This window comes from Podarcis gaigeae, assembly GCF_964106915.1.
Source record: "Podarcis gaigeae genome assembly, chromosome: 2".
NCBI classification, from domain to species: Eukaryota; Metazoa; Chordata; class Lepidosauria; order Squamata; family Lacertidae; genus Podarcis; species Podarcis gaigeae.
The window spans coordinates 91,672,579-91,686,053 of NC_139679.1; the positions used below are offsets into that span (position 1 = coordinate 91,672,579).

The 13,475-nt window shown below is 43.2% G+C and overlaps 1 protein-coding gene and 1 long non-coding RNA gene across 3 annotated transcripts in view; one reads left to right on the forward strand and one right to left on the reverse strand.

Moving 5' to 3' along the window:
• The window catches only part of GRM7 (glutamate metabotropic receptor 7), a 425,704-nt gene that overhangs the window by 152,703 nt on the left and 259,526 nt on the right, over positions 1 to 13,475 (reverse strand). For both annotated transcript variants that reach the window (XM_083723485.1, XM_083723484.1), the window contains exon 5: positions 11,100 to 11,240. In XM_083723485.1, coding sequence (XP_083579611.1) covers positions 11,100 to 11,240 — 141 coding nt within the window. The remainder of the gene's footprint in view (positions 1 to 11,099; positions 11,241 to 13,475) is intronic.
• Positions 1 to 13,475, forward strand: part of LOC310838150 — a 719,862-nt gene that overhangs the window by 135,747 nt on the left and 570,640 nt on the right. The gene's annotated exons all lie outside the window — the stretch shown is intronic.

Below are 13,475 nucleotides of genomic sequence, written 5' to 3' on the forward strand. Positions count from 1 at the left end.
CAGCAATGCAGGAATTCTCAGCTAAAGCATCCACAACAGGTGACCATCCAACCTTGACTTAAAAACCTTCAAGGAAGGGGAGTTCATCACCTCCCAAGGGAGACCGTTGCACAGCTCTTACTGTCAGAAAGTTAAAACAAAATAAAAAAATTCCTTCCAGTAGCACCTTAAAGACCAACTAAGTTAGTTCTAGTTCTAGTTCTAGGTATGAGCTTTCGTGTGCATGCACACTTCTTCAGATACACTGAAACAGAAGTCACCAGACCCTTCTATATAGTGAGAAGGTGGGGAGGGGTATTACTCAGAAGGGTGGTGGGAATGGGTGATTGGCAGATAGCTGTGATGAGCCTGTTGACGACTCTTAATGACTGCAATAGGTCTTACAGGAAAAAGCAAGGGGGTGAGAAGGTGAAAAATGGCTTTGTCATGTATAATGAGATAAGAATCCAATGTCTTTGTTCAGACCAGGTCTCTCCATGGTTTTAAGTTTGGTAATAAGTTGCAATTCAGCAGCTTCTCTTTCCAGTCTATTTCTGAAATTCCTTTGTAATAGAACAGCTACTTTGAGATCTTGTATAGAATGTCCTGGGAGATTGAAGTGTTCTCCTACTGGTTTCTCTGTCTTGTGATTCCTGATGTCTGATTTATGTCCGTTTATCCTTTGGCGTAAGGTTTGGCCTGTTTGTCCAATATAGAGAGCTGAAGGACACTGTTGGCATTTGATGGCATACACAATGTTAGACGATGAGCAGTTAAATAGTCCCGAGATGGTATGTGTGATGTTGTTGGGGCCAGTAATGGTGTTGTCCGGGTGTATGTGGCAGCAAAGTTGGCATCTGGGTTTATTGCAGGCTCTGGTGCCAGTGTCCGTGTTAAGTCTGGTAGTAGTATTATTGTGGGTTAGGAGTTGTTTAAGATTGGGTGGCTGACATTGGATTCTTATCTCATTATACATGACAAAGCCATTTTTCACCTTCTCACCCCTTGCTTTTTCCTGTAAGACCTATTGCAGTCGTTAAGAGTCGTCAACAGGCTCATCACAGCTATCTGCCAATCACCCATTCCCACCACCCTTCTGAGTAATACCCCTCCCCACCTTCTCACTATATAGAAGGGTCTGGTGACTTCTGTTTCAGTGTATCTGAAGAAGTGTGCATGCACACGAAAGCTCATACCTAGAACTAACTTAGTTGGTCTTTAAGGTGCTACTGGAAGGAATTTTTTTATTTTGTTTTGACTGTGGCAGACCAACACGGCTACCTATCTGTCAGAAAGTTCTTCCTGATGTTTAGTCAGAATCTCCTTTATTGTAATTTCAAGCATTGGTTCGAGCTCAAGTGTGCAGTGCATGAAGAGTATGCTTCCTGGGTCGGGAACGGGGAGAGCCTGGGGGAACTCCAGTTTGTTGTTGGCAGCCCACAGTGTGTATGTACCTGCGGAGTCACTGAGAATGCAGAGAAGCCCCTCTCTTGCCCCACCCCAGTGAGCACAATATTGCAGCCACCAGGGCATGGCTACTGCTCTGCACCCTGGCACGCTGCTGTTATGAATGCAATAAATTCTGCTATTTAAATACCCAGCAGGCCTCAGTGTAGGAGGCTGAGTTTGATTGACCCTATCATTATGCAGAGTGAAGCAGCTGCCTCAGGCAGCATGCAGGGCTGCCTCAAGACATTTTGGCACTTGAGGCAACCCCCAAAATGGCTCCCTGCTCTCTGCCAGGAAAGAAGGGTTCAGTGAAGATCTACATTAAGAACAAGGGGGGAAATAAAGATTTCCATTTCCTTGTGAGTCCTGCCACCTGAGGTGGTTGCCTCACCTTGTCTCATGGGTGGGCCAAGCCTGGGAATGGATACTGGAGGGCGGCAACCAGGACAGAGCTGTGTGTGTTACAAAGCCTTCCCTGTGCTCTCTAAGTTAGGTTGTGGTCCTCATGAAGTAAGATTCAGCTACTCTGACCAGTTTCTGTATGTAGAATGGAGGGAGGCAACATTATTTTCTTTGCCTCAGGCAGCAAAATATATTGGCCCAACCCTTCAGGTTGGGCAGACCCAGGGCCAGATTTAGGTTTGATGGGGCCCTAAGCTATTGACGGTAATAGGGCCCTTTATAAGTCCAGCTGTCCTTTGTCAACAACAAATTGTCGCTGTTTTTGTGTTGAATATATGCTATATGGCAGGTATCCCCAACCTTCGGCCCTCCAGATGTTTTGGCCTACAACTCCCATGATCCCTAGCTAACAGGACCAGTGGTCAGGAATGATGGGAATTGTAGTCCAAAACATCTGGAGGGCCAAAGGTTGGGGATGCCTACTATAATTTATGGACCTAATAGATATCTAAAGCCATTTGCGCATAACAAATAGGAGCCTGCACAACACAAACCACTGTTGCTGTATGTAGGTTTTATTTTATTTGTTCTTTATCTTATATTTTGGAAATGTACATCCAGTTTTTTTCCCCTTTAATTTTTTTCGGGCCCCCAAGAGAGTGGGGCCCTAAGCTAAAGCTTGTTTAGCTTATACATAAATCAGGCACTGGGCAGACCTGGTTAACTCCCATTTATTTAACTGCATGTGTTTGGGTGTGTAATCCTATACACACAACTGAGAATAAATACAATTTAACTAAATGGAGCTTGCTTCTGAGCAGGCTTCTATAGGAGTGCACCGTAAATCTCAGCAACTGAAATCAATAGAAATCAAAAGAACTTACATTTGGTAGTTGGCTAATTCCCAAGCTAAGAATGATATAAGTAAAGACTAAGGTTTTCAATCCATAACAAAACATAAAACATCCCCCCAAAGTATTATTTTATTTTAAAATGGACGTGTGATGTGCTGGAGAACAAAGAGTAATCATTTGTAAGGATTTGTAATATATAGTTCGGTGGGCAAATAAATAGGTCAAACAAACCCCCTTGATGAAATCTATGTATTTTAAACCTAGAAGCATTTTGGTAAGAAAAGTAGCAATCTTCAGTACTTGCCAAGTTCTATCAAAAAATAAATAATTGCTGCCTTTAAAGTTGTCATTTAGAAGCACACACTGGACCGAAAGCTGCCCTCAGGCATGTACACACAGCTCCTACTGTGTTTAATGTGAGTTGTGCATATTTATCAAAGAAAGGAATTTGACCCATTACAAAGCTTTTTGCCACTTTCAACAAAAGACTAACAGCTCTCAAACTCAGAGAGCTATTTCTGGATTCTGAAACTCAGAAAAAAACACCTTACACATATTTCTCCAGACAGGACTGTATTCTTATAAAAATCAATAAGCGTATAAGGGTGTGCACAAGACACAAGATTCAGTTTGTACTTGAGTCTGTCACTTTGAGAAGCAGCTCAATATGTTCTGAGTCACTCTGTGGTATATATGTTTACAAGTGTATAAGAATGGTTTATAGGGGCGCAGGTGGCGCTGTGGGTTAAAGCCTCAGCGCCTAGGGCTTGCCGATCGAAAGGTCGGCGGTTCGAATCCCTGCGGCAGGGTGCGCTCCCGCTGCTCGGTCCCAGCGCCTGCCAACCTAGCAGTTCGAAAGCACCTCCGGTGCAAGTAGATAAATAGGGACCGCTTACCAGCGGGAAGGTAAACAGCGTTTCCGTGTGCGGCTCTGGCTCGCCAGAGCAGCGATGTCATGCTGGCCACGTGACCCGGAAGTGTCTCCGGACAGCACTGGCCCCTGGCCTCTTGAGTGAGATGGGCGCACAACCCCAGAGTCTGTCAAGACTGGCCCGTACGGGCAGGGGTACCTTTACCTTTTAAGAATGGTTTATAATATTTCAATCCCCTTTTGATGGAAGTAGATAAAATTCTCAGGAACAGCAGTCCCTCCAGAATAGATTTAACATGCCAAATTCCAGGCAAATACACCCAGAACTTTGTGGGGGGTCACGCGTGCGTGCGTGCGCGCACACACACACACACACACTTGTTCACTTGTTACAATGTTAAGGTAGATAAAAGAGGAATGGTTTAAAACCTCTTCCACTGTTTTGAGGGCAGTTGGTCTGGAAATTAACATCTGATACTCTTTTAAATGGAAATCGGTTTGAACAGGTGGGAGAAACCCTGGCTAGTCCACCACTCTTTTAAGTGCCCTAATAATAATAATAATAATAATAATAATAATAATTTATTATTTGTACCCCGCCCATCTGGCTGGGTTTCCCCAGCCACTCTGGGCGGCTTCCATAAAAACCAGAAATACACTAAAATATCACAGATTAAAAACTTCCCTGAACAGGGCTGCCCTATAAAAGAGCAAGGAGGGAGCAGGTGAAACAAACTATCAAACTTCCATCAACATCCCTCCTCCAAATTGCTGCTAAAATAATTCCCTCTGATTTAAACCTAGGCCTCTTTGTCAAAATGAGTGACTTCTCCTCCTCCTCCCCATTTGAGCTGTGCAAGAGTGTTTCTGCCTTCTAGTCAGCTTGGTTTTGCTTTGAACAACAAAATGTCTGTTATGATTTCTTTGGTGTCCAAGCTGACAGAGTGAGACATGAGGCCCTTGTGTGGTGCAGGGTGGGCACTGCGAAAAAGAAAAAAAAGTAACCTTGATTCACCTCCTGCCTTAGATTTCAAGTTTCAGAGCCACTCTATATGCTGTCAAGGCAGGTAGACAAATTCCATTGTTTTTTATTTTCTTTTTAACCAAAAAATCGGCACATAAGCATTCATAGTTTACATTAAAATTATATGTCCATAAAAGGATCACAGTTTCCATTATCCCCAACCAAGAAATGATTTCAAGATGTTCACCGAATGTCATTTATGCCCCTGACAAATCTGAACCATTTAAAACTCAAAGGAACTGCTGTTGTTATCCTGGAATAGGAAGAGTAATTTAGGTAGTAAGCTCATTTTAATCGCCGCCATTCTCCCCAACCACGAGAGATGTATTCTATTCCATGTATCCAAGTCCTTCATTATTTCTTTCCATGTTTTCTTGTAGTTATTTTCAATCAGATTTATATTTTTCATAGTTAACCAGATTCCAAGGTATTTTACTTTTTTAGTTATTTTAATTCCAGTTTGACTTTCAAGATCGTTTTTGGTTTCTTCTTCCATATTTTTGGTCATTATTTTGGTTTTTGCTCTGTTCAATTTAAATCCGGATAATTTTCCAAATTCCTCTAGTAGCTTTAACACTTTGCCGACGCTCTCTTTTGGTTCTTCCAATGACAGCATAAGATCGTCTGCATATGTTTTCAGTTTATATACTTTCACTCCTATTTTTATGCCACGGATTTCTGGCATAAAAATCTGAACCATTTAAAACTCAAAGGAACTGCTGTTGTTATCCGGGTTAAAAGTACCTATACACATACGCTAGAGATCTCACTGTCTCACTTCACTCTAAATCCTACACTTAGACCAGTGCCGGATTTATGTATAAGCTACACAAGCTATAGTTTAGGGCCCCACTCTCTTGGGGCCCCCCAAAAAAAATTAAAGGGAAAAAAACCCTGGATTTCCAAAATATAAGGTAAAAAAACACACACCTACATACAGCAAATGGCTTTAGACACCTATTAGGTCCATACATTACCATATAGCATACATTCAACATAAAAAACAGCAACAATTTGTTGCTGACAAAGGACAGCTGGACATATAAAGGGCCCCATTACCTTCAGTAGCTTAGGGCCTAATCAAACCTAAATCTGGCCCTGACAGACTCACAGTGCTGCCACCCTCATACACACAGGAAGCCCCCACAACCGAGCACACACACACACACACACACACCTTGCAACCCCACACAGCCTGACAAATGCTCCCCACAATCTCACACACTGCGGCACACTCTCTAGCAATTCCTCGCATCCCACAACCCATACAAACACATATTCCTGCAGATGCTCTGTACCAAACCATTAGCTTCCTCTGCTAGAATTAATAAGCCAGGGCGTATGGGCGTATGGTTGGACATCTAGCTACAAACACCTTGTCCACATAAGCTGTCTGTATAAGCGGAAACTGATCTCAGAACACCCCACTGACTATGGCCTTCGATACTTCATCTCGAACAACAAGAACTGCAGAGGCAAGGTCACTCTGAAGTCAAGTGACTTTATCCACAAATAAAACTAAGGCATACTTTCTCTCCAAGCAAGTTAAAAAGTGTGCCTTCCTGCAGCAGATTTCTCTACCTTCATGTAAACCCGTCCTCTGAAATATGCTCTGAGATTTGAATTATACATCATGAAGTTGCTTGAAATGTCACAGACTACATTTTCCCTAAGGTGGAATGTGCTGAGAAAGCCCCCTCCCTTGCTGCACCTTTTCAGATTTCTTATTTATTTCAATTTATAGCTAATATTCCATTATCAACCCTTGGGCTATTCATTTGAGGCTTTCTTTTTCTCATTTTCCCCTCATTAGTTTCTGCCTTTCTCTAGGCTATTCTATGCAAGTTTTGTTGTCACAATTCTTAACGAGGACTGAGAAGGGCAACTAACTTCACACACACACACACGGGGGGGGGGATGATAGATATAGATAGATGATAGATAGATAGATAGATAGATAGATAGATAGATAGATAGATAGATGATAGATATACAGTGGTGCCTCGCAAGACGAAATTAATTCGTTCCGCAAGTTTTTTCGTCTTGCGAGTTTTTCGTCTTGCGAAGCACGGTTTCCCATAGGAATGCATTGAAAATCAATCAATGCGTTCCTATGGAAACCGCCTTCAGACCAGGTCCGGGGACAGTCTGTCCCCCGACCTCTTCTGAAGGCTGGGGGGGGGGACAAGGGCTTTTCTTCCCACCCCCAGCATTTTAAGATCGCCCCAGACAGCGGAGAAGTCCTCCGCTGTCCCAGGGTTTTTTAAAATGCTGGCGGGCGGCAGCGCTGCCGCCCACCAGCATTTTAAGATCGCCCCGGACAGCGGACTTCTCCGCTGTCCCGGGGCGATTTTAAAGCCCCCGGGAAGGCAGACGGGGGGGAGCAAAGACTTTCGCCCCCCGCCAGCCTTCAGAAGAGGTCCAGGACCTCTTCTGAAGGCCGGCGGGGGGCGAAAGTCTTTGCTCCCCCCCCGCCTGCCTTCAAAAGCCGTCCGGGAAAGCGGAGAAAGCGCTGCGTTTCTCCGCTCTCCCAGGAAGGCAGGCAGGGGGGAGCAAAGACTTTTGCCCCCCGCTGGCCTTCAGAAGAGGTCCAGGACCTCTTCTGAAGGCCGGCGGGGGGCGAAAGTCTTTGCTCCCCCCCGCCTGCCTTCAAAAGCCATCCGGGATAGTGGGAAGTGCTTCCCTGCTATCCCGGACCGCTTTTAAAATGCTGGCGGTGGGGAGCAAAGCCTTTCGGCCCCCGCCGGCCTTCCTGGACCTCTTCTGAAGGCCGGAGGGGGGGGGAAGGCTTTGCTCCCCACCGCCAGCATTTAAAAGAGGTCCCCGGAGATTTTCCTATGGGCTTTCTTCTTGCGAAGCAAGCCCATAGGGAAATTTGTCTTGCGAAGCACCTCGAAAAATGGAAAACCCTTTCGTCTTGCGGGTTTTTCATCTTGCGAGGCATTCGTCTTGCGGGACACCACTGTAGATAGATGATAGATGATAGATGATGATAGATGATAGATAGATAGATGATAGATAGATAGATAGATAGATAGATAGATGATATAGATGATAGATAGATAGATAGATAGATAGATAGATAGATAGATAGACAGATGATAGAGTTGCTGATCTATCCTAAAACTAAGCCTCACTGCTCTGGTGTGTATTGTTTTGCATGGTTTTTTATTATTTTAAAAACATATCTCCTATTAATATTCATGTGCAATTATTATGGATAGGCATTTACACCAATTCACACAATCCCAACAAAGGTCTGAAATGTGGGTTAAGTGACGTTGGGCTTAGTCCATACTTGGAATAACATTTCTTACTCTGCTATTTTGGCTAGGGGTAATTGAAGGTTTCGTTCAGTCCACATTTTAAAGCTAGCAGGCCTAATTCAGTTAATGATTTCCCCACACACTTCTCTGAATTTTGCAATACAGTTCTCGGCTCAAAGTGCTAAAATGTGAATAAAATACATATTTGGGGTTAAAATGCATATGAAAATGTGTATTTTAGGATAATGCAGATACAAAAAAGGTGTGTTTTGTGGCAAAATTTACAGCAAACATGCAGAATGATGGAACATCTGAAGGCAGCTCTGTTTAGGGAAGCTTTTAATGTTTGATGTATTATAGTATTTTAATATTTTTTTGGAAGCTGCCCAGAGTGGCTGGGGAAGCCCAGCTAGATGGACGGGTTATAAATAATAAATAATAATAATAATTATTATTATTATTATTATTATTATTATTATTATTATTATTATTACAAACATATGAATGAACAAACACACACAAACTCTCTTGTGTCATAAACAGATTTGTCCATACTTGATTTTGACACTATGGCACTTAGCTGCAACTGGAAGCAGCAGCATTAAGAAGATACTATGTTGTCAACAAGAACACTAGAACATAGAAGCACAAATATCGAAGTCACAATAGTATGCATACTTTTCTGGGGGTAAACCTTATTGAACTGCTGAAACCCAAGCAGGAAGTTTGTGACATCTGCTCCTTTGAAGATCACCAAAGGCTTGAGAGAATGCTGCTGTGTTATTCTTTGGCCTTTTGAACCATTTATTTATTTCTAAGTATTTTAAAGAGTGAGTGCAGTGACTGAGAAATCATATATGCGTGCGGTCATTGTTTGTTTATTTTTGAAGGCATAAATTTGGGGCCAACCACAATGCTGTTGTTCCAATTTAAGCCTCTTTATTTCCACAGTAGACTAAGTTATGTGTTATTTAAAGGCATTCTTTTCCATAAGCAAACCCAGAGACTGAATTGGCCACCTCATTTTGTTCTGTCTCCTCCTCTTGCCCCAGCTTCAATCAGCAGAATTCTCACAGAAGCCAACTGAAAGATGCCAGAGTAAGTAGGAGATCAGAACGGGATGCTTACTGCCTTACATTTGTATGCCTGACACATCTCTTTTCCTGCTGTATCTCCATGGGGAAAAAACATACAGTGCTCTCTGTCTTTTACAAAATAGCTGCCATTTATGGCATCTCTCCCCCTAAGCAGCTCATTCTCTATACCATTAACTGAAGTGCACCTTCAGGCCAATTACAGACTCTGGTAATTAGAAAAGCTCTCCAAGTCACCTACCATCCAACAAGGTGACATTTAGGGTGATGTCACCCCAATATCACTTCATTATGCCTTGTTGAGCACAAGGCAGGCAACATTTAAGATGGTATCTAACGAGGGAAAACTGCCACAACTACAGTCAAATGTTTGGGCTTCCAAAGAAGCACGGTTCATTAATAGGGAGGGAGTTTGTTGGTACATTAAAGCAGGAAAACGCATCCAGAGGCACTTGAAAATATGGCCGCACTTGGATATATCTGCAAAGCAGACACAGCAGACGCAGAATTACATTAGAACCATTATTTTATTTTTCTTGTTCGCTTGTGCATACAAACAGAAGAAATCTCTCTAGTGTGGTGTCAGGCAGAAGACAAGATTGCACTGACTCAGACTGCCTGATACGTTCATCTTATTTCTCCCTTTGTGCAAAGCCATGTCCTAACAAAGTGGTAGTGGAAACAGACTGTAGAGCAAACTCAACTCTTGGTTTCAAAGGCAGCATTAATAGTGGCCATGGTGGGAGTGTGTGTGTTTATATCACATCTTTACTACCTTGATCACCTTTGGCAATCGCCCAGCCATAGGCTCCCATGGTGTTTTTGTTAACCGTTGCAATTACGGTAGGTTGGATCCAGAGTGTTACTTTCACAAACAACTCATTTAATGCACCCACCAGCCCTGCAGAGGTAAAGATTAGGCAAGAAAGGGATCGATGAAAACATTGACCCTGTGTGCATTTGCTGTGGGGAAAAAAGCGAATTGCATGTTTGAGATCATTAGAAAAGGAACAGAAAACAGCCTGCCAATCTCACAATGCTTTTGTATAAATCTACAGTCTGACTACATTTGGAATGGTGTGTGTGCTCCCCTAAAAGGATTCTGTGAAGCTGGAAAAGATGGAGAAGAGGGTAGTCAAAGCGGAGGGTAGGACAAGGGATTTGAGCAACTCCACTTGCGCGTGTTGCATATGCATTGGGCCACTTGACTAGATAGGCCTTTGGATGGGAATCTACTAATGTTCTTAACATAAGTAAGAGTATGCACATAGCTGTTAAAATAATCCTAATGTCACATTGGTGGGATTGAACTGGCACCACTGAGCTGACAGTGACTAACCAGGATAGAGATCTTGGCTCATGGTGCATAGCTCAATCAAAACATCACATGTGGTACATGCAAAAGCCTCCAGTAGTACTCAGGCACAGGGATACCCCAATGAAACTGATTGTCAGGAGATTCAGGAGAGCAACGCATGTCTAATTCATGGAATCACCATAAAAATATGTTGATTCAACAAATGCAGGTGGCTGTAAAAGGGAACTGGAGAAATTCATGGAAGAAAGGTTTATTAATGGCCACTAAACATAATTACTGTATGGAACTTCTAGGTTTCATTCACACTGTGTAAAGAAAAAGACTGACTAGGTAGATGTTAGTCTTGATCCCAGCAGGGCTCCTCTTAAGTCCTTACATATATTCACATCTTATATAGGTATCTCCCCTCAAAGAGAGATGCATTCTCTACTCAAATCTATTTCAGTTCCAGACCAGGAGAAAGCAATGCTCTTTCCCAGATTACAACTTCTCTTGTATGAAATAAATGTATAGAGGAAACATTCAAAATGATACAAACACCTCTCTCTCTCTCTCTCTCTCTCTCTCTCTCTCACACACACACACACACACACACACACACACACAAAATCAATGACAAATGTCAGTTACTAAAGGATGGACAGGCAGAAACAGAAAAAGTGTCTTTTTTACTTAATCTATTTCTTCTTCTTTGTAAGACTTGTGCTTCTGAGTTCCAATTTTTATAAAACAGATAAAAATTCTCTCTGTCTCCCTTTCTCAACTTATCTCCAACCAGCTACACAGACATTTTATGCCGGCCACGTACAGCATCATGGGAAGGACAAAGAGAATGAAATTACCCGTGCATTTACGATCTGTGTCTTCCTTTTTTGACCCACTAATCGTTAACTTGCAATTGAAGTTTTCTTCCCAGTATTCTGCAAACCACACATTTCTTCTGTTGTTCTCCAGTGTGCGGGAAGTAAAGTAGGTATCAAATCCTAAAAGAGAGAGTTGTTGTTATTATTATTACATATATAATTCATATACAAGATTGATGTTTTAGGACTTGCTATGCCTATTGCAAGAGGGAACAACATGATTCCAAGACAAACCTCAGCCGATAGAGCTGTTTCAAAACATCCTAGCAAACCGACTATTTGTGAAGGGGTGGTGATGGTCAGAGCTGAAACAAAAGTCTCTCATTCTTCCATACTAAGAAATTTGGGGAAGATTCTGAGGCTATGGACAAGGCAGGATTGCTTTAAAAAGTGAAAAATGTTTCAATTAGATGTTTGCTCAGTGGGTAGCTGGTGAGGGGAAATGATTGAAGAAGGTGAACCAACAGGGAACGGACCACAAATAGGAGCTAGAATAATGTGAGGCTCTTCTGATGAAAAGGGAAGAAGGATTTCAGACAGACAAAGGGTTGTGGGTGAAAGCATCTGCTGCTGCTGATTGAAGTTCTACCTATAACAAAGTAGACATTTACAGTTTCTAGGAAGTAACTATTGAAGATACTAAAATATAGCCATTGTACACTTTGCATTTAGCAACCACACTTTACAAGTTAATCACTACACCATACATTGTGAATTCTCAGGACACAGCCAAAGTTACGCATATTTAAATCTCACTAATTTCAGTTGGTGAGATTTATCTACCCATGAAGCTCTCTTATATTGAACTGAGTTCTTGGTCCATCTAGCCCAGGACTGTATTTTGACTGGCAGTGGCTTCTGCAGCTCCCAGAAAACCTTTCCTAGCTCTAATACCCAACTTCAATCTTAACTAGAATAATGGAAAACATGTTATTGACCGCTGAGCTATGGCCCTTTCCCCTGTCAGTTTTTCATGCTTCCTCTGACAATCTTTAAGGTAACTGTCCAACGCCACTTAAAAAATCTCTCTAAACAGTATCTCCTTTTAGACACTACTGAATAACTGGAAGAAATCTTCCTGTATCTGAGGTTCTGGCAAATTGTGCTTAGTACCAAACTCAGGAAGCTTCTTGCACCATACAATAGTACAAGGTAGCTGAAAATTGTCTCATAACATGGAGAAAATGACTAGAGGTTGTTGTTGGTTTTTGGTCTCTCACTTTCTCATAACACTAGAATTTGTAGACATCCAACGAAGCTGAATGTTGGAACATCCAGATAAAAGAAAGTATTTTTTTTGTAGTGCATATGTGATGGGATAATGAGCTGCTTGTGCGTAAAAGCTTGATCCCGCTGGGGTTTGGCCGGTCATCCAAACCCAGGCACTAACGGAGCCCCCAAAAGCATGACTCCGTCAGTCGCTGGTAGAATCTGACAGTGGGCGTCTACGGAACTTACGCCAACATAAAAGCTGTTTGACGGACATGCGCTTTCGTGACTCTCTGCGTGACAGTTTCCGGCGAAGGGAGGGAATTCCTAAAGGGGGTCTAGTTACCTCTTCACTATTCTCACTAGAAGCGTCTGAGAGCCTCCCCTCCGCTGTAACTCCTGCACTCCCCCTGCTGGTTCCTGCTTCTGCTGCAGAGTCTCTCCTACTCTGCTGGAGCCTGTCCAGCACCTCTAACTCCGATGGCAGTTCCCTGACATCCACCTCCCCCCCAGGCCCCCCTTCACCCCCTCCCGCCTCCTCTCCCACTGGCGGTGAGGGCGGAAAGCCCCTGAAAGAGCAATCCTCGTCATCAGAGGATTCAAACACTTCTAGCCACGGCGTCCCGTCTCTCTCCCCGTCTTCTTCTTCTTCGTCGGAGGCAGCTTCCTCACCCACCCCTGACTCTGGGAACCCTTCAAACTCTCCCTCCTCATCGGTGGTCCCAAAGTGTTCCCTTCTAAATCGTGCCACGGGTTGCGGTTTTCTTGGGAAACGCTGATGAAATGTTTCTATTAAGATCTCGTCATTCACTACCTCTGCTGGCACCCAAGTGTTTTCCGACTCTACTTCCCCCTCCCATTCTACCAGATATTCCACCTGATTCCCCTTCCACCTGGAATCAATGATTCCTGCCACGTTCATGTCGCGCTCTCTCTCTTCTATCATGAGCGTTTGGGTGGCCTCTCTCTCACGCTCCCCCCACTCACGTCCCTCTCGGTACGGCGACAGTAATGACCTGTGAAATACTGGGTGTAATTTCATGTGACTGGGCAGTCTGAGTTTGAATGCTACTGGGTTGACCTGCTGTATGACCTCAAAGGGTCCCAATTTCTTGGGTCTCAATTTCTTACTCCCACCCTTGAACG